The sequence below is a fragment of the Bison bison genome, unplaced genomic scaffold (genome assembly GCF_000754665.1).
Source record: "Bison bison bison isolate TAMUID 2011002044 unplaced genomic scaffold, Bison_UMD1.0 scf7180017864487, whole genome shotgun sequence".
Lineage (NCBI taxonomy): Eukaryota > Metazoa > Chordata > Mammalia > Artiodactyla > Bovidae > Bison > Bison bison.
The window spans coordinates 5,670,074-5,694,191 of NW_011495047.1; the positions used below are offsets into that span (position 1 = coordinate 5,670,074).

A 24,118-nucleotide genomic window follows, 5' to 3' on the forward strand; every position below is an offset into this window, starting at 1 on the left:
GAAAATGAAAGTTGATAATTATTATGGTATCTGCTGGAGATGAGAACTATAATGGCTTTGATAGATATCCTGATACTTGTATTTCTGTATTTATGTTATCTTTTAAAAAAATGGATTAGCAAGTGTTTACTGTTTGGTTAAGGTTCACTTTTTCAGGCTGTTTAATACTCCCCTATGGCATGGTGTACTGGCTGTCAGATTCTCTCTGGTGTGTGTTCAGTTCAGTTCAGTCACTTAGTCATGTCTGACTCTTTTTAACCCCATGGACTGCAGCATGCCAGGCTTCCCTGTCCATCACCAACTCTCGGAGCTTGCTCAAACTCATGTCCGTTGAGTTGGTGATGCCATCCAACCATCTCATCCTCTGTCGTCCTGTTCTCCTCCCTCCTTCAATCACTCCCAGCATCAGGGTTTTTTCAAATGAGTCAGTTCTTCACATCAGGTGGCCAAAGTGTTGGAGTTTCAGCTTCAGCATCAGTCTTTCCAATGAATATTCAGGACTGCTTTCCTTTAGGATGGACTGGTTGGATCTCCTTGCAGTCCAAGGGACTCTCAAGAGTCTTCTCCAACACTGCAGTTCAAAAGCATCAATTCTTCGGTGCTCAGCTTTAAAGATAGTCCAACTCTCACATCCAGACATGACTACTGGAAAAACCATAGCCTTGACTAGACGGACCTTTGTTGGCAAAGTAATGTCTCTGCTTTTTAATATGCTGTCTAAGCGTCTTTTAATTTCATGGCTGCAGTCACCATCTGCAGTGATTTTGAAGCCCCCCCAAAAATAAAGTCTCTCACTGTTTCCATTGTTTCCCCATCTATTTGCCATGAAGTGATGGGACCGGATGCCATGATCTTAGTTTTCTGACTGTTGAGTTTTAAGCCAGCCTTTTCACTCTCCTCTTTCACTTTCATCAAGAGGCTCTTTAGTGTGTGGGGAGCACTAATAAGACAGGGTTCTGGATAAGCTCCTTTACCCTGAAGTCCCTGTGACTGCATCCAGTGGCAAGGAGGTTGACTAAAGACACTTCCCTTGCTGTTCCATGCCAGCCCTTGAGCGAGGCCTGACCAAGGCTCTGAAGAAGCTGGATGACTACCTGAACACCCCTCTGCCGGAGGAGATTGATGCCGACACTCGCGGGGATGATGAAAAGGGCTCCCGGCGCAAGTTCCTGGATGGGGACGAGTTGACCCTGGCCGACTGCAACCTGTTGCCCAAGCTCCATGTGGTCAAGGTAAGAGCGCTCTACCTGTGGGTGCCCCCCAGATCCACTTCATCAAAGGCCCGGGTCTCTTGCGAGGATGAGACAAGGACAGGGCCGCCTGCTGATGGAGAATCGGAGTTTGAAAATTCGTGAACAGGGACCCAAAGTCAACCTCTGCTGCATGCTGGCTGTGTAGCCCCTCTGAGCTCCAGTTACACAGGCATGTGTTGCTTAACCAGGGCTGTTGGGAGACTAAATGTGGCCTGAAAATGCCTGCCATGTTGTAAGGGCTTCTCTGGTGGCTCAGTGGTAGAGAATCTGCTGCCAATGCAGGAGACGTGGGTTCGATCCTGGGGCCAGAAGATCCCCTGGAGAAGGAAATGGTAACCCACTCCAGTACTCTTGCGTGGGAAATCCCATGGACAGAAGACTCTGGTGGGCTACAGTCCTTGGAGTCACAAAAGAGTGGGATATGAGTTAGCGATGAAACAACAGCAAGCCTATTATATGTAGTTACGTATAGTCTTATCACTCCAAAGACCTCTTCCTTACCTTTTCATCATAGGTTTTCACTGTCTACCCACTACCTCATGATCTCTATTAAGCGTGGTCTCGTATACGTGTTTTCTTTGTGGGCAGACCCACCTTTTGATTTCCTATAGCCACTCCTTGGGGCAGGCAGACAGCATCTTCCTCTTCTACTAGTTAAAAAGCTGGAGGTTGCAAAGAAATGATAATTATTTTTGCTACCATTGCTTCCCAATCATGGTCGATACAGAGAGTAATCTTTCCTATCCAGCCTTAGGATCCGAGAAATGGAAAGAAGAGGGGAATTCTGAGTCATCCCAATCTCCCATCCCAAAGTGGACCTCTTCCTGTGTGTCTGTGACAGGCTTCAGTGAAGCTGTGACTGCATGTTTCTGATGACACAGAGCCCTCTGCCTACCAAGCCAGCCCTACCATTTTGGACGGCTCTAGTTATTAAGAGCCATCTTTCCTTACATGGAGCCCAAACCTGCCTCCCTGCTTGCTTGGTTCTCTGGAACAACACAGAACAGGGCTGCTCTCTTCATCTCATTTGAAGACAGCAGTTTTGTCCCCTGAATTTCTCTGAACTGGGGTTCCGTGGTGGCAATGCAGGAGACCTGGGTTCGATCCCTGGGTTGGGAAGATCCTCTGGAGAAGGAGATGGCCACCCACTCCAGTATTCTTGCCTGGGAAATCCCATGGACAGAGGAGCCTGGTGGGCTACAGTCCATGGGGTCACAAAGAGTCAGACACGACTGAGCAACTAAATAACAGCAACTATAACATATACATGTATATATGTTGTTTTTCAGATTCTTTTCCATTATAGGTTAGTATAAGATATTATAGTTCCCTGTGCTATACAGTAGGGCCTTGTTGTTTAGATATGTTATTAATATATATAGTAGTGTGTATATGTTAATTCCAAACTCTTAATTTATCTCCCCTACCCCCACTATCCCTTTTGATAACCATAAGTTTGTTTTCTAGCACATCCTTTTCTGACCCTCATCAGTCCAGAGAAAAAGACAGTGGGATCATAGAGCTAGACTGCTCTCTTTTTCTACATCTGTTGATCTCTTACAGTCTCAGTCAGACAAAAGTTCTGTGAGGATAGGTCTTGTCCAAGCCTAATGGTGGGTACATGGTAGCCCTTTAATTAACAGTCATTGGTTGACCATTTGATCACCTAGCTTGTGACACTCAGTTTCTTTCCACCTGTCACTAAGGAGAATCAGACGCAGTCATTTATCAGTTGGATATCTGCCTGTTGGTTTTCGGCTGATGTCCTGAGCTGGAAATCAGAACCCCTCATTCAGAGCACACATCAGCTGGAGTTGAAACATAAGCTGAGCTTGCCCTGGTGCTCCCAAGGGATGCATCAGGGCTGGATCCTGGGAGGGAATCATGCTTGCCAGGGCTGATGGGCAGAGAAAATGCAATCCATTCATATGAAGACACTTTGGGGTTCAGGGCCAAGCCAATGGTGATTGGTAAGTCTGTCCAAGGTGTTTGTCTTTGAAGTTATTAATAACTGCACGGTCACCCCACTTTCAAAACATCCTTTATTCTCTTTCCTTGAGGACGAAGTGGCACCATTTTGGGTGATATGATTCTATCAGTAACACTATCAGAGGTCATGGGAAGAACACCATTCTAGAAGTCCAGAAACTCAAGTTCTGTTGTCGTTGAGTCGCTCAGTCATGTTTGACTCTTTGCAACCCCATGGACTGCAGCATGCCGAACTTCCCTGTCCTTTACTATCTCCTGGTGTTTCCTCAAAGTCGTGTCCATTGAGTCGGTGGTGTCATCCAACCATCCCATCCTCTGTTGTTCCCTTCTCCTCCTGCCCTCGATCTTTCCCAGCACCAGGGTCTTTTCCAATGGGTCGGCTGTTCGCATTAGGTGACCAAATTATTGGCGCTTCAGCATCAGTCCTTCCAATGAATATTCAGGATTGATTTCCTTTAAGAATGACTGGCTTGATCTCCTTGCTGTCCAAGAGACACCACCAACCAGCAGCAGGAGCTGGGACAAGTCGTTTACTCTTTGGGGAAGTCGTTTTTCTCATGTCTGAAAGAAGAGGTGTGGATGATTATTTTCCTTCTCGCCTCTTCCCCTCTCTTCCTCCCCGTCTCTCAGTCACACACGGTTGGACCACCCACTCAAGAATCACGTGTCCAATTAGGTGGACAAATGGGCCTCCCAGGCCCCATGCTTCATCCTCTGGTTCCTCCAGTTCCTTCCAGCACTAGACTCCCAGTTACGCCCATCCTTGGATGATGTTCAGTGCGTCATTCACTTGGAGGAGCTGGAGTTCGGAAGGAGGATGACCCACAAAAGGACAAAGGCTGGGCCTCGCTTCCCATCTCCTTGGATTTCTGCTGATCCAGCTTATCAGAGCCCAGAGCCCTGGCAAACCTCTAAAGTGCAGAAAGCATGAAAGGAGAGCCAAGTCAGACCTCCAGTTTGGCTTCAGATGCCAAGACTTAATCTGGGCTGGGGGAGCTAACTGTTTTCATATGAAAGCAAATTCAGAACATGAGCATGGAGGTTCCTGCTGACGTCAGAGCTTCTCCCGCGCACGTTCCCTCCCTCTCTCTCATTGGCTTTCCTTCAGCTTTATCTGCATCCTTGGAGGCCGAGTTGCTCCAGCCCCACTGCTCGCTGACAGCCTGGTTTGAACTTTCATTGTCTGGCTGCCTCCTATTCTCATCTCCCAACTCGAGCCAATATGTGAGGAAAGAACCAGCTCTGGTCAAGCTCAGGGTGTATGGATCCGGGCAGGGAGGGACATGTGGGACTCTTGTCGTCTCCCACAAGACCCTTGTTCTCCACCACCCCCCAGACCCTCACGTGGCACAGGGACCTGTTTAGCCCCTGCAGCAAACAGGAAGGGAGCTATACATATAAACACAAATATAAATTCATATGTTGAGTCTCTGTTGTTTCCCAGTTCAAATTATATCCTTTAAAAACCTGAAAATAAATTCCAGCAGCGAAAGACTCAAGGCCACCCCATGGATTAGTTTTTTTTAATGGATGTCTTGACCTTATTATGGCTCTTTTTCTTTCCTTTTCTCCATTTAAAAAATTGGAGTATAGTTCATGTACAATATAAGTTACAGGGGTACAACAGTAATTCACAATTTTTAAAGGCTATACTCCATGTATGGTGGTATGGAAGTCACTCGGTCGTGTCCAACTCTTTGTGACCCCATGGACTATAGCCCACCAGGCTCCTCTCTCTGTCCATGGAATTCTCCAGGCAAGAATACCGGAGTGGGTTGCCATTCCCTTCTCCAAGGTATCTTCCCTACCCAGGGATCAAACCTGCATTGCAGGCAGATTCTTTACCATCTGAACCACCAGGGAAGCCTATACTCCACGTGTAGCTACTATAAAATACTGACTATATTCTCTGTATTATACAATACACACTTAGAGCTTATGTTATACATAGTAGCTGGTGCCTCCTAATCCCCTACCTCTGTTTTGCCCTTCCCTTCTGGTAACCACTAGTCTGTTCTCTGTATCTAGTTTTCTCTTTTAGATTCCACATATAAATTGTAACATACATTATTTGTCTCTCTCTGTCTGACTTATTTCATTTAGCAAAATGCTCTCTAAGTCCATCCATGTTGTCGCAAATGGCAGAATTTCGTTCTTTTTCATGCCTGAGTAGTATTCCATGGTGTATATGTATCACATCTTCTTTATCCATTCATCTGTTGATAGACATTTAGGTTGCTCCCATGTCTTGACTACTGTAAATAGTACTTCTATGAACATTGGGGTGCATGTATCTTTTCAAATTAGTATTCTTCTTTTTTTTTTAAAAGATATGTACTCAGAAGTGGAATTACCAAATCATATGGGGGTTCTGTTTTTAGTTTTTTGAGAAACTTTCATATGTTTTCCACAGTGGCTGCACCGATTTATATTCTGTGGGCTTTTTTCATTCTCTCTGGCAGTTTCAAGCTGCTTCCCTCATTGGAGCCTCCACCCCTGCATAGATTTGCTCCTGACCCAAGACAGCCTCTTCTTAAGGCTGTGGGCAGCCCCAGGGCCCCTTCCTCTTGCAGTGAAGACAGGGCTTTGTCCAAGGACCCTGAACCCATCTCTTGTGCTCATTGGCCACACCTATCCTGGATGGACAGACACTGCCAGGTGGCTTCGGTACTGACCTCCCCAAACCAGTTATATTAACCGAAAGAATTTAATATGAAGAAGTGCTAAGTACCTAAGAACTAGGGAGGCGATATGTACCTTGTGGTTCCTTCTTCAGGGCAGGGGGCAAAGGGAAGAGTTTGGAATGATCAAAACTTGAACTATACAATAGCCAAGACATGGAAACAAACCGAATGTCCATTGACAGATGACGGATAAAGAAGATGTGGTGGGTCTCAATGAATTCTGACATTAGATGATGTTTCTTGAGCACTTAAAGCCAGCACCTCCCCCAGATGACTTTTATGTATATTAAATAACTTACTACTCCAAGGTAGGTCATCTTATTATTTCCATTTTAGAGAAAAAGAATTTGGGGCTCAGAGAAGTTAAGTAGCTCGTCCAAGATCACACCATTGTCAAGTAATGGGGTCAGGATTACAGATCTAGTCATCTGGGATCCAGAGCCCACACTTTTAACCACTATGCTATTGTCTTTCAATACAAACACCACTTCCCCAGAAGGCTCAGGTCCACAGCCCCGAGTGTGGCAGACGAGGGAGAGAACAGGAATCACCGTCTGTTCACCTCCACATACCCTGAAGCTCCATATGCATTCCGGCATCTAACTTGCATGTTTTTTTGCTTTGCATTCCCTTCTGTAGATAAGGCTGGATGGGGGAAGAAAATAGTTGTCTATAATTCTATCAGTCAGACGTATCTTCTGCTAACAGATTGGTGTATATACTTCTGCTCATCATACATATTCCTCCTAATGCTTTATACTGTACTTCCAACTGAACAGCCTCTTGAAGCGTTCTTCAAGTCCCTGGAATTTTCTCTGCAACCTCATTTTTCATGGCTCTCCAGTATGCCACTGCATGTATATATGACAACGTATTTATCCATTCATGTGTTGTTGGACATTTGTGTTGGGTTCCTTTTTTTTTTTTTTTTGCTATTTCCAAATAGTCCTGCAGTCCTATTTACAAGAAACTATATCTTCTTATACACTCACGATATTTCCTAAGGAAAGGAATACCTAGAAGCAGAATTACTAGATCAGAGGACAAATTATACTTGCTTGGGAAAATATAATACAACAAAAATAAAAAAAATAGCATATGATAATTAAATCAAATAGTGTTGCATTAAAAAGGCGGCACCATCACCTTGCATGACAAGTGTCTTGCTGCTGGCCCCTGGGGGACACATGGAGGGTCTTCCCGCTGTGCACACACAGGGCCACATCACTGATCCTTCCCGGTGATCTATTTCACGCTGCCACATCACCAACACTTCCCGGTGATCTATTTCACTCTTTAACGCCATCTCTATTGCAGATTGTGGCCAAGAAATACCGCAACTACGATTTCCCGGCTGAGATGACGGGTCTGTGGCGGTACCTCAAGAACGCCTACGCCCGGGACGAGTTCACCAACACCTGCGCGGCCGACAGCGAGATCGAGCTGGCCTATGCGGACGTGGCCAAGCGCCTCAGCCGATCCTGAACTTGGCCGTCTCGCCCCATCGCTGCTGCAGAAGGACTCCACCGTCTCCCCAAGGACTCTGGCTTCACACACTTCTCTTCCACGCCACCTCTGGAAACTTCTGTCTCTATCAGGCCACATCTCTCTGGCATCCTTGGAACCCCCCCCGCCTGCTGGCTTTGACCAAAGTCAGCGCCATCTCCCTCTGGTCAGGCAGGAATCCCTCAAGCAGAAAAGAGAGAAACGGTCAAGCTGTCAGCCTTTCGAACCTGGACTGGGTTCCGTGTGTTTGGGGGTCGGTGCCGGGGGGAACCCTGTCTGTGGGATTGTCACTGGCCCCTTTTGCCAATATTGAAATATCTCCTGAGATGCATTAGAAACCTACAACATGCTGTCCTTATCCACCCCTCCTCTTTGTCAGTAACTCCAAGGCCAAACGCCCTCTTCGTTCTTATTAGAAAGAGGTGCATGGCTGTGTTAGTGGAGACAGAGAGTGGATGGGGCAGACGTGGGTCTGGGCACCTGGCAGACACACCTCCAGTCACTCAGCACTTTCTAGCATTGTCACTTCGGGCACTGAAGGCCAGATTGGAAAACAACTTCAGACAGTCTCAGTTTTCTGCAGTGCTGGGCACAGTCTGATGTGATCATATACCTGGCTTGATGCTGATCTCTATTATCTGTCCAGGCCTTGCCAGGAAGGGAAATTGGCATGCCATTCCAAACTGGGGTACCTGGGGAGGGGAGGGAAGGGGAGAAGTGTTGATGCCAAAAGGCCCCTGGGGTCTACCAGCCATGGGGTTTGCTTGCTTATGGGAGTGGTTTCATTGGGGATTACATGCCTGGGTTTGACTATGTTTATCCACGGTTGAATTTTGGTCTCTGAGAAAGCAGATGGGAGTGTGGGGGGTGGGGGGATGGATGCAGGAGGCTAAGAAGACCTTTGTATGAGACTCAGTGTTCCCTGGGAATCTTCCAGGTAGATCTTTTCTCTTATGATCTAAGTCTCGAACCAGTGATGTCATGTAGCTGCCATCTTCATAGCAAAATACCAACAATTGACCAAAAATGACTCTCCAGCGTCTTCAAGTTGTTCCTGGATGTGGGTCTGTGAGCTGGGTGCTCTCTGATTCAGCTGCAGCCTCTGATGTGCGAGAGATACATTTAGGAGGTGGCTTGATCGTGGAACCTTAGGAAGAAAGTCCATGGGCCTTTCTGATTGGGAAACCATGTGGTTTAAACTCAAAGAAAAAATACACGTGCATCTGGGTAAATTTTCCTACCGTCTGATTCCAATGCCCGATGAAAAAGAGGAAGCTGTTTTTTAGCTAGCATTTCACTCTGTAGTCATTCTCCTTGAGTTTCACCTCCTTAAACGCTTACCCTGCCTGAGCACAGGAAACTGTGCAGAGGAAACGAAGAAAAATGAACTAGTCATGAGCTCCCTCTTGCCATGAATGCCCTGGGAGAAAGTCCACTCGCCGCAGACCCTTACCTTCAACAATCCTCCCTTCTGTGTTACCTGTTGATGGAGGCTGAGGCTCCCAAGTGCCCGAAAGCCCCAGGACTTGGCTCGCTGCTCAGTGAGGGCAGGACAGCACGGGGCCTTCTTGTAGAAACATCACAAGGTTCTAACCCAAGCAATATCTGGACCTACCTGCCTCCAGGGATCTCTGGAGAGAAAGGGGACCCAGTGATCAGAGCAGAGGGGAAGAAGCAGAGGGTCCCCTTTAGCCCAGGGAGGAAGATGCCATTTCTCAGTGGGGCATCCTATAAGCCTGAGACCTTTCATTCAAAAGCAGAAAGAATGGATTCATTTCCTCCTCTAAGGGAACCTTTGCAGGACTCCCTGCTAACTTTGTCCCTGGAGATGTTTGAAAAGGCAAACTGATGAGGAAACAATCCTTCTGACAATAGGGAAAAGCCCCATGTTGGTCTCGTGGGAGATGAAAGCTTAAATGATCCTAAAGGCCTTTTCATTAGTGTGAAATTCTGTTGTCCTCAGAGATCCTTCCCTGAACATCACAGCATAAGTACGATGATCTAAGAAGCAGTTTACTTTCCCGAGATCCAGAGAGGTGCTGTTCTTGAGGTATACCTGAGAGGCACAGCCAGTGAGCCACAGTGAAAATGGCAGGATGCCCAGGCAGAGAAGCTCCCCCAGGCAGAGTAGCACCCCAGGCAGAGTGCCCCTACAGAGGAGTTTTTGAACCCTGAGGACACTGGATATTCAGAATTCAGCAACTGGCAAGTCTTTAAACACAGCCTTTAAAAACAAACAAGCCAAACTAAATCAATACTGTTGGTTCTAGCTGTTCCTTCTGTGGTTGACTTAGTTTTATATCAGTAACCATATTAGGGCACAGGGGTGGGGTTGGAGCAGTTATATGACCCCACCATAACCATTTAACAGAGGGAGAGGAGTTGTAGATGGATGACATTTCCTGGTACTCAATCCAGGAATATCTATTTATTGCAGCAGCAGATTATCATATGATGCAACCAACTATTGATTTAAAGCTTTAACATCTATGACGAGGTTTATCAGAGTATTTTTAAATAATATTGCCTTATGATGATTCTTTTCCAAAGAGATTTTTCTCCACATCCTTCAGTCTCCCTGGGTTTTGGCCATAACCTTGTCCTGTACACAGCATATCATCTCCCAGCCACAGTGTGGAAAGGTCCTCAGATGTCCTCAGAATCAACTCAGGGAGTATTGAAGGTCTGCAATTTGACCCTGAACTCCAGAGTGTTGAGATGGGAAGTGACCCTTGTTATTGGTCTGGCATGCATATCAATATCTCAAAAAGCATCTCAGTGGCAGTAAGAGGGGATTTACTTGGGTTGAGATTCTATTTTACTCTAGATTTATTTCTCTCCTTTGGTTTTCACATCACTTTTTTTTTTTTTGGTGGGTTAGCATAGTGTGAGGCAGAGGGAGAAATAAGAATCGTATTCAGAACAATTGTGTTGAATTTACCCATCTTCTCAGTCCTGCCTGCCTCTCAGCTTGCCCTGAGAGAGTGTATTGGATAAGATTTTAACAGCTATAAAAGATGAGCTGGATCAGTAAAATCTAGACTGGTCCAGCACATAGTTCCTTCTATTGCACAGCTTCATTACCTGACACTTCAGAGTTACCAGTATGAGTGTGGCTGTCTTGTTTTGAACAAACGATACAGTTACCTGGCACCAAGCTCATGAGTTGAAAAGTGAAACCCACGCTCCAGTGGGTTGTTTGACCACAGGTCTCCAAACTAGTTTCATCTTCCCAAGAAATGATACTGTCTTCAGTGTTCACTTATCTTGCTGGTGGGGCCATGGAAATGCTTGATCTTTTGATTAGAAAGAGGCCATGCCAAGAATGAGTTTTCCTGGGCTGAATTTTCTAGCATTTGTCAAATGATACAACAGAAACTCTTTGTAACACCTGTACCCCCTGGCCACTCTGCAGAAAGACAAGATCAAGCATCTTAGAATGGTTGTAGAATGGATCACATCTGGAATGGACCCTGAAGATCTAAGATCCTAGAAATCAGCAAGGTCTGGACAAACAGAATGAAAAAGGAGGCAGTGTCAGGAAGATACAGGTCTCAGTTCAGTTCAGTCGCTCAGTCGTGTCCAGTTTTCCATCAGGAGAAAACGGTGAGAGTTGGTGTCTGAAATTAAGTTGGTCTTGGGGCAGGGGACATCCAGTAGGTAGGTCTGTGACTCCTATTTCCAAGGGCCAGGAGGCCAGTTCAGCAGCAGAGGGAACCAAGATGCTGGTGACTTCTCCTTGGAATGAGCAGCATTAACTCATGGTTAAAATAAGTTCAATGATTCCCAAGGGATCACTTCCTTATTTTAAAAAATAACACTTAAAAGCCTCAGGAACATTAGAAAAAGAAGTGTGCATGGGAAGCATCCTGGTTCTGATGTGAGGACTGAAGTGTTCACATCTTGGCTTTGGGACCCTCCTAGCACACACGGCCCATTGGTTTCTATCCACGGCTCTTGGCATGTAATCCAAACAACACATGCCCTCCTATGAATACATCATCCTCTCCCTTTGTCAATATTCTCCTCCCAGCTTAGTTTCAGGATCCTTTCATTTTGTGACATGGTATGACCCAAAATGTGCATAGTCTTACTTAATGTTACTTAAGGAAATGGATCCAACGTTCCCCTCCTCAACCAAAACAAAAATTAAAAATTGCCTCACTGTAGAGCTTGGGTTAATCTATTTCTATGAAAGCAATCTTTTTTGGCAAAATATAATTTTAAGGATACAGTCATCTATGGTATTTATGTATAAAGATTTTGCGATATTGACTATGTATATGCTTAAAATATAAAATATCTGACTGATGTTTGAACTTGTCTTTCTTTCCTGACCACCTGGCTATCCCATTTTATAAGCTGGAGAGTTAACTAATTTAGCAAAGAAGCCTAGCTTTTATAAAAGATCAAACATTTCACTTTATAAAAACACTCCCAGTGATGGTCACTTGACTTTCCTCAAGACCTTTAGCTGTGGTGATAAAACAACAGGACTTGCTTTCAAGCCTTAATAATGTAAAATTCCTTTTTAATGAAGACATTGCTAAGTGTTTTCCTCATGAATCTGAACCAGTTATAAATTTGTTTTCTGGTCTTGATTGGTATTGACTAACTCAAATAAAGTTGGTTTATTTTCAAATAGTACAAAATCGACCATCAGACGTCTTATTGAAGGTGGGGATTTCCTATGCTGTTTGAAATGAGTATGAAATACTTCTTTTTTCCAAACGTTATTTGATTTTCCCATTACGAAAGAAAAGATGTTCATTCTTCTTAAAAATCAAAAGCAAATAAAAAAAAAATGAAATAGGGAATTATCTGGCTGTCCAGGTGTTAGGCCTTCATGTTTTCATTGCCATGGTCCGTGTTCAATCCCTTGTAGGGGAATGAAGGTCCCACAAGCCACGTGGCGCAGCCAAAAAATATGTAATAAAAAGAATGAAACAATGTCATTTGCAGCAACATGGGTAGACTAGAAACGATTACACTAAGTGAAATAAGTCCAGCCAAAGACAAATGTCATGTGATATCACTTATATGTGGAATCTGAAAAAAAAATACAGATACAAATGAACTTATTTACAAAACAGAAATAGACCCACAGGCATAGAAACAGACCCACAGAAAACAAGCTTATGATTACCGAAAGTGTAAGGAAGAGGTATAAATTAGAAGGATGGGATTAGTAGATACACTGTGCTGCGCGGTGTTTAGTCCGATGCTTTGCGACCCAGTGGACTGTAGCCCACCAGGCTCCTCTGTCCATGGGGCTTCTCCAGGCAAGAATACTGGAGTGGGTTGCCATGCCCTCCTCCAGGGAGCAGATACACTAGAGTAATAGATTACGAGCCAGGACCTGTATATAGCACAGGAAACTCTACTCAGTATATTGTAATAACCTATAAGGGAAAAGAATCTGAAAAAGAACGTATATATAACTGAAGTACTGGGCTGCACACTTGAAACTGACACAACCTTGTAAATCAACTATGCTCGGAAAGGTGTGTGCACTCAGTCATGTCCGACTCTTTGTAACCCTGTGGATTGTACCCCACCAGACTCCAAGGGATTTTCTAGACAAGAATACTGGAGTGGGTTCTATTTCCTTCTCCAGGGGATCTTTGCAATATAGGGATTGAACCATTGTCTCTTGCCTCTCCTGCATTGGCAGGCAAATTCTTTACCCAATGAGCCTCTGGGGAAGGACATAATCAACTACATTTCAATTAAAAAAAAAAAAAGAAAAAATAATAGAGGAATAACAGAAGGAAAAGCAAAAAGCATTTGACCCAGCCATCTAAAAATGGATTTTTATTTTAGCAAGGCTACAAATCCTATCCTAGTCCGTGAGTCAGGGGAAAAGAATATACTGATGTTCCTTCATGGGTCTCATTTCAGTTTCCTACCTGTATTGTACCTGGGGGTGGGTCAGCAGTGACAGCGCAGGTGTGATTAGCACCTTAGAATACTGGCTTCCCTGCACTGGAAGGACTCTCTTGGCTCTCAATGGCCTCACCCTATCAGCCTTCCTGACCTGAAAGTCCCACCCTTACCATCATGTCACTGACTGTGGATTAAGGTCTTCAGAATCCTCAGGAAGATTCACCTGCAGTCAACATAGCGCCCGAGGAGTGCCTCTGTGAGCATTCGCGTTGCTGAATGGTGCAGCGTTCTTAGCAGTACCCTGAGCTCTCCGTGCTGCCACAAAGTCTTCTCATCACTTTGGAAGAGATCAGACCCTTGCCTCAGGGGATGAGTCCTGGCAGGAGAGGCAGCCTGGAGCTCAGAGAAGATGCCGTTGGTGGTCATCTCTCCACCCCGACCACCCCCGTCTTCCTCTGGCCGATCTGATGGGCTCAGGAGTCTACTTCCCCATCCCTCCCTCCACCCCACCCGTCCACTCCCTCCTCATCTTTCTGTGACTCGGGTGAGAATGGTTTGAACCTCAGGTTCAAGGGTGAATCATAAATGGTCTGAGTCTGTCCTCCTGGCTGTGGTTGGTTTCAGAATGGGCTGTTGACCAAGTTTCCCCCAGTATTGTGAGAGGAGGTTTGTTCAGGAGATTCTTAGAAACATTCTTTAGGAAGTGACTCCCCAAGTCACTGCCTCTGGTGCTGGGATGTGGGTGTGCAGTCTGGAAGGGCTGCAGCTCTCTGGTGACCATGAGGGGCAAGCCTCAGGCAAAGGCAATAGGACACTGAAATGGGGCAACAGTGGAGAGAGCCCGGGTCCCTGATGTGCCCAGAGCTGCTGAATTGTTAAACCCTAACGTTGGTTCCGATCTTACATTTCCTGTCCTATAACACATCCGAGACTGTCTGAAGGTGTTTGTTGCTTATTGTGTTGAGTGGCCAAAAACAACCTACACGATACATTAGCCAAGTTTGTTGCTGTTGTTCATAACCAGTCAGATCAATAGCTGGCTCACCCATTGTTTGAATGCAGAGGGTCTATTCTACAGGTTGACCAAGAGCTGGGAGCATGGGTCTTCACCTCTCTGTACCTTGTTTCCTTCCCCATTTGCTATGATGAGACCAAGGGGCATGCAAGTGGCAGCCACTGTGCTTGGCATTGAGGAGAATGGAGCTCTGCTCCAGAGAGATTTCCAAAAGGCGGACTTGAAATGAGAGCATCTCGTACACTTCAAAGATGTTGTGCGCTGTGTCTGTCTTGCTTTTATGTCTAGTAGCTAAGACCCCCAGAGTCCTCAGTAAGTTTTGCCTTGTGGGAAAAGATACGGGTATCAGTTTGGAGAGGTAAGAAGCTGTGGATTAAAAACCAAAGTCAGAATTTTAATCATAGGTCCATCACTAATTTACTATGTGATTTGATGCAAGGCCCCTTTTGAGTCTCAATTTCCTCTTGGTGGGATTGGGAGTAGGTTACTAAATCCTCTTGCCTATGAGACTAAACAAATCCAAACGATGAAACTTGGAGCAGAGAAAGGTTTATTGAAGGGGCAAAGCATTTTTAAAAGTCAGGTGGTGGCAGGTGGTGGTGGGAGGGTAGCAGGGTATGTGATCAACTTGTGCCCAGTTCTCTGATTGGCTGATGGTGAGTTAACAGGGTGGGGTCACAGGGTTAACTTTATCAACCCTTAGGCTTCTGGAGGCTTGGAGTTCTGTGCTCAGGGTCATCAAATAGTTAATATCTTCCATTTGGTGGTGTGGGGCTTGGGGAGAGGGAAGGTTTCACATCTGCAAAACAACTCAGGAAATTTGCATCAAATACTATTGTCTATTCAATAGTATCTTCCCCAGTGGCTCAGTGGTAAAGAATCCACCGGCCAATGCAGGAAAGCCAGGTTTGATCCCTGGGTTGGGAAGATCCCTGCAGAAGGAAATGGCAACCCACACCAGTTTTCATGCCTGGGAAATCCCAGGGTCAGAGGAGCCTAGCAGGCTACAGTCCATGGGGTCACAAAAGAGTTGGACACGACTTACTGACTAAACAACAATGACAGCAACAACGCAACAGGTACTTCAGAAAGAAGCTAAAGCAGAGGACACAAGGAAGGCTTGTCCTGGGGAAGTCCCATAGGGTCCTGCTCTGTTACAAGAGGATGAAATCCCTGATGAAGAGTATTTATGAATAATAAAGTGCTATTTCAAGGGGAATGACATTTCAGCCAATTGGTATCTTCAGTCTGTTTGAAGGTTTCACTGTGGTTGTTTATAGAAAGAGAGGATCACCAGAAAGCACATAGATACTAGGAATTCATGTGTGGAGTCGAGAGAGCAGGGCTCCTTTAAAGTTGTGTGTGTGTGTTAGTTGCTCATTTTCAACCCCATGAACTGACGCTCACCAGGATCCTTTGTCCACGGGATTCTCCAGGCAAGGATACTGAAGTGGGTTGCCATTCCCTTCTCCAGGGGATCTTCTCAATCCAGGGATCAAACCTGGATCTCCCACATTGCAGGCAGATTCTTTACCATTTGAGCCACCAGGGAAATTTCAGGCTATCCTGGAGTTCATATCCATACCAGTCTTCTATCTTTCTTATCTATATTGAATGAAATCTACTTCTAAATGCAGAGTAAATTATTGTGGGCCCTGCAGTTAGTTTCATTGAGCTGCATTTATTTACCCAGAAAGTAAAGCAGACTGAAGTTTTGGAAAAATTTTCAATATAAAGTATGGAAATTTTTTAAAGCTTGAGCTTAATCCATCTTTAACTCGAATATCTCAATATCCCAAGCCTTCAAATCAGTGAATTTGTTATAGGACTTGGAGTCTAGATCACACAAGATGCATAATATAAATATAATAGAGACAAGTGTAAAATCAAGCCCATGTCCACCTGGGGCTTGGTTATATGCCATTTTGTAGCTACTTCAAATTGTTTCCTGTGTGTCAACCACTGCTCCATAGCTCCCACTGAAAACTAAGCTCTCTCAGGGACTGGAACATAGGTTATTCAATTTTTATGCCATGCCTCTCCTGTCCAGCACTCAGCAAATATTAGATGCGCCAAAAAATCAACTATACTCCAATAAATTTTTTTTTAATTTATCAGTGGTTGATTGGAGACTCATGAGACATATTCTAGACTTCTTGTTCACCTTGGATCTTACTTTTCAATTCCTTGGAGCCCCTGACCCCTCACTTTATCAGCCTTCTGAAAATGGAGTGATAACAGAGTCTAGGTCAGGCATGTCTAGGTTTGTTAAAATATGCTTTCAATACACATCTGAAAAATGGATCCTTCTAATACAGTCTGTATAGCACTGTCTGTCTGTCTGAAAAGATTAAAAGTTGTCTAATGCATATTGAATTGCATGGTTGTGATTAGATAGTGATTTAACCATTTTCTCCAGTCGGCAGTACAATTCTGCCTTGATTTGGTGTTATGTTTAGAAATACATTAGAAGCTTTGACACGAAGGCAATACTAGATACTATAGTCCTCAATTACCCGGCTCAATATGAGTTAAACATATACTTTTTTTATGAGTATATGTTCATTGATAAAATTTAGAAAATACAGATAAACAAAATAAAAGAAACTAGAAGAACACCTGTAAACTCCTCCACCCAGAGACAACCACCTGTAGTTAATATGTAATTATCTTCCTAGACTTTTTCTAGTGAGAATGAAACATAAATATGAATAACATTTCTAACAAAAAGAGAGCTGCTATTGACAGCTGAAACTAATGTACTTTGTTGTCTCTAGGATAAACAATGATGGGTACAACATATTTTCATGTTTCTGTGCCAAACCATACTGGGACGAGGCAAAAATAAACTGCTATTTGCTCCAGAAAATACTGGCTTACTTATCAAGATCAACAGTTTGCTCAACAATGCTTGCTTCAAGAACTTACTGTGCCCATGAATACAAAGCTGTTATAAATCATTCAGTCCCCACCAGCTCCCTACCTGGTAAGACCCATCTTGTAATCAATCACTCAGCTCTGACTTAAAGCACTTAAATTTCTTCCTCTCACTTCCCCTTCCTGCTATATTACCAAGACTCTGTATTCATCTTTATTGAAATAAATCTAATAAACTTAGCTTTTCCTGATCAACAAGTTTTTCCATTGTTTGTTTTGGCTTGCTTTTTTAGTGTGTATTATGGACTATAGCCTGCTAGGCTCCTCTGTCCAAGTGATTCTCCAGGCAACAATACTGGAGTGGGTTGCCATGCCTTCCTCCAGGGGATCTTTCTGACCCAGGGATTGAACCCACATCTCTTTCATCTGCTGCATTGGCAGGCGAGTTCTTTACCACTAACACTACTTGGAAAGTACTTTGCTTTTTTTTTTCTTTTTTTTCCCCGGGGGGTTGGGGGTGGGGATTGTGATAATTGTCAGCTAATACTCTTTGTACAGTTTTTTTTTTTCAGTGTTTTTCTTATATATCAAGAACATCTTTCTAAGCCCCTTTTTATCTACAACATCATTCTTACGAATCATAATCTATTTAACCAGTTTCCTATATTTGGTTTCTAAGGTATCATTAATTTTTTTACTCAGACTCAATGTTATCATGAAGTCCAAAAGGGGAGATTCTCTGTTAGCTCTATTTTTTCCCCTTAAAATAGATTTCTGAAGGTGAAATTGCTAAATCAAGTTTTGATTGCAGATCTTAAGACTTCTGATATATACTATTGCTAACTTTGCCTTCAGACTGTTTCAACTTACTCTCTCATGGGAAGAATGTGAGTACTTCTAATTTTACATCATCGCCAGTACTGAGTTATATAATTTTTCAATTTCTTAGTTTGAGAGGTGAAATATACCTGACTGCTATCTGTTTTTTCACTTGTTGAAGATCTCTCCTAAGTGCACAATTCCACTTTCTTTACTGACATTAGGTTTTCTCTCTTCCAGAGGGAAATCTGCTTATTTCCTCCTCTGCAATTCATCTGCTGTGTATCCATGAGGCTGCCGCTTCGTGGAATGAGTTGAGTATAAGCTGGTTCTTGGGGAAGTTGTTGATCCCCTTGGGATTTCTTGGTGTATTTTTAAAGTAGAAAGAGAAAAAGGGTGTAGAATTCCTCTTTTAAGTAAAGCACACAAAAGTTTTAAAAAAAGATCTTTACTTTAGGCCACATAAGATTAAGCCTAGTGTACACCCTGCCAGAATAGTCTTAAAGATATTGGGGACATAACATGGAAAAGTGTGTGTATGTGTTGATGGTGGGTAAAGACAGGGTCCTCTCTTACTTACAGCTTCAGAAGCATTAATATTGGACATGTGAAGTGCTGTTTTCTCCTGGGAATATTCCACCAGAAATTCTCACTATTCATTGAACTTCTGGCTTCAGAATAAAGTTGGGGCCATCCTGAGGGAAGATGAGTGTGGATAAAGTGAAGAGGGAGAAAAAGGCAAGTTGGCAGGTCCCCCATGAGATTTATAAAAGTGTGGTAGGAAAGTGGCGAGAGAGAACCCGAAACCCAAGTCTGTATTTCTATAATGCGCGAATGCTCAGTCACTAAGTCGTGTCCAGCTCTTTGCAACCCCGAGGGCTGTAGCCCACCAGGCTCCTCTGTCCATGGGATTTTTCAGATAAGAATCCTGGAGTGAGTTGCCATTTCCTCCTCCAGGGGACCTTCATGATCCAGTGATTGAACTTGTGTCTCCTGCATTGGCAGGCAAATTCTTTACCACTGAGCCACCTAGAAAGCTGTATCTCTAGGGTAATGATCTCCAAAGCATTGTGACCTCGAAAATAAAACCCAAGCGGTAGACAAATCTTCAGTCTTAAATCCTGGATTAGTTAATGGAGACTTTTTTTTCACTCCTACCACATTCTCACGACTCCTTGAGCACAGTAAAGACCAAGATGACACTATCTGGCCCTTGATTTATCAAGATGCCATATAACCTGAAAACACAAACTAGGAGAAAGACGAGGATGAAGAATGGGAACGATCATGAAATTCTAACTGAATCACTATATAAATAAAGACCAAAACAGGGCCAAGTTCAACATCTGAAAGAGACATGGAGCCCAAAAGCTATCATGTGGTTATTTAATTCTAGAAAAGGGAACTATATGAGAGTGTTGAGGGGGGTAATGAAAGAGCAGTTAAAATGTAAATTGCCCTCTAGAGACTATTTTAAAATGCTTTTTTGGAGTACCTTACAAGGAGCTCCAAAGTCAATAATAAAAGACCCTATAAATGCATCAAGGCAGAAAGCCAACTAGATAATCAGTGAGACCAATTAACCCAGAGCTGCACCGGGAGATGAAACAGAGAGAACACGGAAAGGCAGCTCTTTTCCTTTTAAAGACTGAAAAAGTGAAGAAAGACATGGGCATCCTCACTTCCTCTTTTGAAAGACATTGTTATAAATAGAGATAAACATAAATAAGCCTAGTGGACTGAGGGCAGCAGATGGCAACCAAAGGCATCTTGGTGGGGAGAGGGGGAGTCAGTAGACAAAATTTATGCTTAAAAATGAGAATAAGCTTCCCTAAGAGGAGCTGCACCCAGAAAATATTGAATTCTGAATGACTGTTAGTAGCTGCTTCTCTGAAATATAGACCCAAGGCTATTGTGGCCCAAAAGACCAGCCAAACACTGGACTTCACCACAGCAGTCTTGGGTCCTTGGAACAGCCTTGGCCATGACACACAAAGCCTTGCTTCTCCTGGTGGAAAACCAGGGTGTGGTTCCTCCTGTTTACAGTTCCCACTGCCACACCCCATGGACTATTAATGATGGTAACAGCCACCATCTTGAAAAATGCCTACTCTTGGGTCCGCAGGTGCTGGTTATTTCAAACTCTTACAGCATCATTGTAATGTGTTCTATTTTTCTTTTATGGATGGGGAATATGAGGCCCAAAGCAGTTAAGTCGCTCATGTTCCCAAGTCAGTAGGAGCTAGGATTTCAACCCAAAGACTAATATCAAGTCTTAGAGGTGGGGAAAGAAAGTCGTGTCTGACCCTTTGCAACCCCAGGAACTGCAGCCTTCCAGGCTCCTCTGTCCTTGGGATTTTCCAGGCAAGAACACTGGAGTGGCTTGCCATTTTCTTCACCAGGGGATATTCCCAACCCAGGGGTCGAACCCAGGTCTCCCACATTGCTGGTGGATTCTTTTACTAGGTGAGCCACAAGGGAAAACAGGGAAAGACAGAACAGAACAAAAAACAGGCATCCTTGATTTGAAAGGCAGGGGTGTGACATGTTCAAGCCCAAAGTAATGAAAATTGGTATGGGTTGATCACCAAGTAGAAGTGATAGGTAACACAAAGTATGGGAAACCCTGAAGCAGTTAAAATTTAAACTACATGGTTTAACAACGTATCTTGGAAACTTCTGTTTAAGTACATAAAAAGCTTTCTCAGTGGTTTGTTTTATAGTTGCAATGTTTTTTTTTGTACAAATATGCTTTTGTTTGTTGGTTCATTTTAAAATATTTTTAATTTAAACAATGCACATAGCAGAAGTCATGTAGTTCAAAAGTCATTACAATGAAAAATAGATGATCTTCCTTCTCCAAATATTCTCACCTCCTTCCCAGAAGCCACTACCATGAGCAACTTCTTATATTTCTGCTTCTAGGAATTTTCCATGTGTACACACACACACACACACGCACACACAACATAGAACATCAAGTTCCTTTTAATAAAAATACAGGATACCTGGGAAGATGTGTGTATATCAAATTTATTTTACCAAAAATTGGAACACAATGCTTTTTTATATCACATTTTTTACTTTATATATCTTGGAGAGTTTTCCATATCAATAAATGTTTCACACTCTCTGGAATATCTGCATAATATTTCATTATTTGAATGTAACTTAATTCACTTAACTAGTTTACATTTAATAGCCATTTAGGTCACTTCCAGCCTTTTGCTGTTGAAATTATCCTATAGTGAATGAACTTCTTTGCAGGTATCTTTGAACATGTGTGAGAAATATTTGTAGGGTAATTCCTTGCAGTATAATTATCAGATGCTAGGGATGTGCATCTAATTAATTTAATTGTATTTCTTATTTTAAAGAGAAAACACATTTGCATGATTCAAAAATTAAAATACTGTAACAATAAATGTTGGAAAGTTTTGTTCCCTTCCCTGTCTCTGATCATTATACTTCCTTCAACATCTTTGAGTAAAGACTTTATTAGTTTCTAGTGAATCCTTCCAGATTATTTTTTATTCTGATGCAAAAATACAAATATATATCATTTTGTTTCCTTTTTTCTTACCCTGAATACATACTACATATATTGTTTGTATCTTAAATTATTTACTTAATATATCCTATAGATCTTTCCATGTAAATACATATGTTTTTTAATACAACTATGCATTACTTCATAGTGGAGATATTCCATCATTTAACTAGTCCCCATTTGAAGGATACTGGAGTTATTTCCAAATTTTTGCTTTTGCAAACAATACCGTAATGAATAAGCTTGTATATACCCCACTTTGCCAAGTCACTTTAGTCGTGTCTGACTCTTTGCCACCCTATGGACCATAGCCTGCCAGGCTTCTCTCTTGGGGTTCTCCAAGCAAGAATACTGGAGTGGTTTGCCATGCCTTTCTCTAGGGGATCTTCCTGACCCAGGGATTGCACCCATGTCTCATGTTTCTTGCATTGGCCGGTGGTTTCTTTGCCACTAGAGCCACCTGGGGAATCCCATATACCCCATTTTATACCCATACAAATGGTTGTAGGAAAAAGCATAGAGCATGCCATATGGTGTGTTAGTCAGTCATGTCCGACTCTTTGCAACCTCATGGGCTGTAGCCCGCCAGGCACCTCTGTCCATGGAATTCTCCAGGCAAGAAAACTAGAATAAGTAGCCATTCCCTTCTCCGGGGGATCTTCCCAACCCAGGAATTGAACCCAGGTCTCCTGCATTGCAGGAAGATTCTTTACCGTTTGAGCTACCAGGGAAGCCCATATAGCATGCTACTTTGATGTAAAAAAATAAAGGAAAGCAGAATTGTGTATCTATGTTAGCTGGAAAATTTGTAAGAATTCTGTGGAAGAATAAATAAAAAACTACTAACAATGTCCCTTGCTGGGAAGGATAAGAATTTACCAGAAAAGCAAAAGGTAGGAAGGATATTTTTTTCTCTGTACAGCTTTTCATGTTTTATTAATTGGATTATGTGACTATCCTACAGTGCTGAATACCAGTTTTGAAAATTATGTAATATGTGTCAAAATCCGTTTCTGGTAGGTTCAGATGAGCTCACAGGGTTTATTTTTGAAAGCAGACCATTCATGGCATCTTTAGGCTTCTGAAGCAAGCTTATAGATAGCCATGATACTTCCCTTCCAGATTCATCCCTTAGTGCTCAACCTGGCTTGTAGAATCACCATCCGTATTGATTTTCATGTGCTTTCTCCTCCAGGTGGTTAATTCAATATTACTAGCATTAGCCCCTTTTCCTGAAACCTTAGGAACATTACAAATGCCAGCTAAGAGAGCCTTCTACAGAGTTCAATGAAGAACTGTAATCAATAGAACTTTATCACATGTAGAGCAGATCCAAGGGCAGGTGAAGAGAGGATGCATGGCTGTGATGAATCCCTGGGAAACTTGGTTTACATGGTCCTGCCTCCTTAGCCTATATGTGATGTGCACCCAGGCACTACTTTGGTAGTGCCCCTCCAAGGGTGTCCCTGGGGAGAACCCCACGGACCTACTCTCACCTTAATCCTCTTCTCAGCACCCCTAGTTCTGTAAGCACCCAACATTCTCCCATCAAAAGGATCTTCTGGAAATGTTAGGACCACACACTCTAAACTGGCTCAGCTGGTAAAGAATCCACCAGCAATGCACGAGATGTGGGTTTGATCCCTGGAAGATCCCCTGGAGAAGGGAATGGCTACCCACTCCAGTGTTCTTGCCTGGAGAATTCCACCGACAGAGCAGCCTGATGGGCTACAGTCCACAGGGTCGCGAAGAGTCGGACACTACTGAGCTACGAATCACGCATGCGCTATAAACTGGTGCTGCCCTGTTAGTTTTTCTCCAACCATGCTGCCTCATCAACAAGTCATGCTACGATCCGCCCAAGGTTTTGGGGGATTGCAATTCATTAAGCTTCACTGATTAGTTTTCTCCCTTTTCCCAATCCTCTCCCACTTCTCAGAACACTTCCTGTGACAGTTAAGTCCTCAGCAGCTTCCCTGCCCCTCAGACGGACAGCCGCCTTCTCAGCTTGTATTATAATTTCATTATGCCTGAGTTTACTATACATTATATTACATTATACCAGATAATCTCCTTTTAGAATTAAAGCCGAAAATAAAAAAGTCGTTGCCTCTGTTAGAGGATGAACCCAAACTTGAAATGACAATCAGTTCAGTTCAGCTCAGTTCAGTCGCTCAGTCGTGTCCGACTCTTTGCGACCCCATGAATCACAGCACGCCAGGCCTCGCTGTCCAGCACCAACTCCCGGAGTTCACTCAGACTCATGTCCATCGAGACAGTGATGCCATCCAGCCATCTCATCCTCTGTCGTCCCCTTCTCCTCCTGCCCCCAATCCCTCCCAGCATCAGAGTCTTTGCCAATGAGTCAACTCTTCGCATGAGGTGGCCAAAGTACTGGAGTTTCAGCTTTAGCATCATTCCTTCCAAAGAAATCCCAGGGCTGATCTCCTTCAGAATGGACTGGTTGGATATCCTTGCAGTCCAAGGGACTCTCAAGAGTCTTCTCCAACACCACAGTTCAAAGGCATCAATTCTTTGG

At 43.5% G+C, this 24,118-nt stretch overlaps 1 protein-coding gene across 1 annotated transcript in view; it reads left to right on the forward strand.

The window, feature by feature from the left end:
* The window catches only part of CLIC5 (chloride intracellular channel 5), a 171,735-nt gene extending 159,656 nt beyond the window's left edge, over positions 1–12,079 (forward strand). The window contains exons 5-6 of the mRNA XM_010863081.1: positions 1,048–1,232; positions 7,244–12,079. Coding sequence (XP_010861383.1) covers positions 1,048–1,232; positions 7,244–7,411 — 353 coding nt within the window. The 3' untranslated portion in view covers positions 7,412–12,079. The remainder of the gene's footprint in view (positions 1–1,047; positions 1,233–7,243) is intronic.
* Positions 12,080–24,118: the final 12,039 nt, after the last annotated feature.